Source organism: Paraphaeosphaeria sporulosa, assembly GCF_001642045.1.
Source record: "Paraphaeosphaeria sporulosa strain AP3s5-JAC2a unplaced genomic scaffold CC84scaffold_7, whole genome shotgun sequence".
NCBI lineage: Eukaryota > Fungi > Ascomycota > Dothideomycetes > Pleosporales > Didymosphaeriaceae > Paraphaeosphaeria > Paraphaeosphaeria sporulosa.
Genome location: NW_017253366.1, coordinates 1,432,591 through 1,435,437, shown reverse-complemented (window position 1 = coordinate 1,435,437; position 2,847 = coordinate 1,432,591). Strand labels below are relative to the sequence as shown.

General features: G+C 48.3%; 1 protein-coding gene across 1 annotated transcript; it reads right to left on the bottom strand.

The window, feature by feature from the left end:
• Window positions 1–1,304: 1,304 nt before the first annotated feature.
• CC84DRAFT_1207160 (uncharacterized protein) lies at window positions 1,305–2,435 on the bottom strand (the record flags this gene model as incomplete). The annotated part of the gene is made up of 1 exon (XM_018182078.1): window positions 1,305–2,435. One exon carries the CDS (start codon window positions 2,433–2,435, stop codon window positions 1,305–1,307), a length of 1,131 nt encoding a protein of 376 aa, XP_018034282.1.
• Window positions 2,436–2,847: the final 412 nt, after the last annotated feature.

Here is a 2,847-nt window from a genome sequence, read left to right as displayed (position 1 = left end):
GGAATCAAGGCCGGTGGAAGGAGGCTGAAGAGCTGGAGGTGCAAGCGATGGAGACGTTCAAGAGAGTGCTTGGGGAGGAGCATCCAGACACGCTGACCAGCATGAACAATCTCGCGGTTACATTGAAGGGTCAGGGACTTAGAAATAAAGCGATCCCACTGATGGAGAACTGCTGCAGGCTGCGGACAGTAGTTTTGGGTCCTCAACATCCCTTTACTATATCATCTCACGAAACTCTTGCAACATGGCAGTTAGAGGTGAAGGAACTTAGCAAGCAGAATACCTAGCAAGAGAGGTGTGGCAAGCAGATTGTCCCTAAAGCGGCTGGCTAAACGTAGCACAGAAGTAGCATAGCCAAAGTACTGTAGTTCGCTGTCACGGTAACCCCAGGCTACCTGACAAGCATGGATATACTGCTGGCAGCAGTATATCTCAGAGGTATCGCGCGCTGGCAGCCAGCCAATAGAATAGCACACGGGTGGCCCGTCTGCTAGCTGATTGGTCGAATTATGGCGCTAGTTCCCCTTGGTAAGGGCACGCGACGAAGCGAGATGATAGATCCACGTTGGCTAAGGGGAAGAGGACCTTTTCTCCTTATCCAACGTCTTGTCCCTACACGTAGATACCGAACGCAGTAATATCAGTCTAGCCTACTAGGCCGCAGACGTCTCTACTCGTTGCTCTCGTGACAGTGGAAAATAACACTCTCTGCGAACTATATAGCAACGCGTCCGCGCAAGCGTAATATTTATTTAAGTAGAATTATGGCGCTTTAGAAATATCTAAGCATGCAATATAAGGTAGACATAGTAAAGTTGAAGACTCGTGGAGAAGTTCTGTGGTTTCGAATTCGAAGTACCTCTAGTTTGTTCCGTTACGGCGGTTGTTCCGTTACGCGTGGATGAACGTTAGAACAACAGTATAAACACACAATGAGAGAAACAAGCTGGAAGCCTAGGGCAAGCGCATAGTGACACAAGTCACACGCTCAAATCTATCGTGGGATTCACCGACGACATACCTTGAACTATATGCATGTGCCACGAGAGAGATCTTGGAGAACGGAGTTTGGACTGACTGGCTACAGAACGCTGTACGTACTAAGGAATTTGACATGTTACTATAAGAAGACGACTTGAGAATTGAATTGCATATGACTGCTAAGTCGTGCCCCCGCTTTCGGTAGAAATTACCAAACAAGTCTATGTACTTCGTGACTTGTCGATGCTTGAGTTCAATTCATCACTAACCTACTGCATCCAAAAAACCTTCAGAGAATATTTGCCTTGGTTTTTTTTTTTCGATTAGCGCAATACGCTGAACTTCATGCGGATCAACTTTCGAAGATAGGGGCGACGTTGGAGTGCCCAGAGGAAGTGTGCTACATCTTCGCCAATAAGTTCCAGGCTCTTGTGCATGTGTTGCGCAGTCTTTGCAAGATCGTCCAGTTGCTCCGAGTGCTCAGTCTCCGATACACCTTCATCCGTAAGCAGTGCTCGTACAGTAAGAAAGGCTTCGCACTCTCCGGAAGCGGCCTGCAGGCGAGCGGTGACCATCTCACAGAAGTCAGATGAGAATGTGACATCAGGCTCTATGTCGTTGAGCAATTGCTTGAATATCCCCTGGTAGATGCTGAGGATATCGTTTGCATGGCTGTAAAACTTGCGCAGTGGCTGGATCTCGGAGAAGGTTGAGCTCTGTTGCTGCTGGACAGCACGAGCGTGTTCTTTGGTGGTGTTCAGATCGTTAGTTGTTTCAGTGACGACCGCGTCCAGCGAGGACATCACGACCTGATATTGACCCTCTACAGCAGAGTTCTCCTTTTCGAGTTCTTCGAGCTTGATAGTCAACTCCTTGAGCTGCCTTTCTGAAGCCATGAGCCGTTCCTCCTTCTGTTCGATTGCGGCAAGATCCTTCTTGCGAAGGTTACCGTAAAGGTCCTTCATCTTGCGCATCTCTTCGGAAATCATGGTCTTCGACTGTTGTAGTTCGCGGTTCTCCGTCTCTAAACGGTCGATCCTTTTATCAGCTTCTTCAGCAGCGGTCTGCTTCCGAAGAATCTCTTGCCACTTCTCTTGGTACATGGTGGCCCTCTCTTCAGCTTGGTTCATCAAGCCACGGTAGAAGTCTGCAGACTGCTTCGTTAGATCGAGCTGAACCTGCAGCTGCTTTGAATCTTCGGGAATATCCATAGTTTCAAGCTTCCGTTGAGCTTGGTTTAGCTTGTCTTCTAGGCCTAGGTCCTTCTTCTTCTTCATCTCTTCAGCCTCATCCTCGAGCGCGGAGATGCGGTTATTTGCGATTCGCAGAAGATTTCGGAAGTGACCATGCACTTGCAAGGGGAGTATATCGCGTTGCTCAATGCCCTGCTCTTCCGCGTCCACGAGAATGGCAGCCACTCGCTCTTGTAAGACTTGCCGCGGATCTGTCGACATGACTACTATGGAAGTTCTGTTCTTGTGGACTTTATGCTTACGGAAGAGGTTCTGATTGCGTTCTTAAACGAGGACCAGAGATCGAAGATGAAGGCTATATAAGACATGTGTCAACCATAAGGACATTGTTCACCACTCAAAACAATGTCTCAAATGACGATGAAGGCACAACACATGCGATGGTTCTACATAGCGCGTTCAAGCGACAAATTGTTCACGACGAAGATATCAATATGCAGGTACGCACCTGGTCATGCGGGGAGTCGGGATCGTGGTTCAATTACCCGAGAAGAGCAATACCGCCAGAGCTCGAGGTTGTAAGATCGATGCATAAGCTTTTGGATGTTTTACTCCCGCGAACAGATCTTATCTCAAATGTTGCTTGATATCGATTCCTTCCCCGCGTTAGACA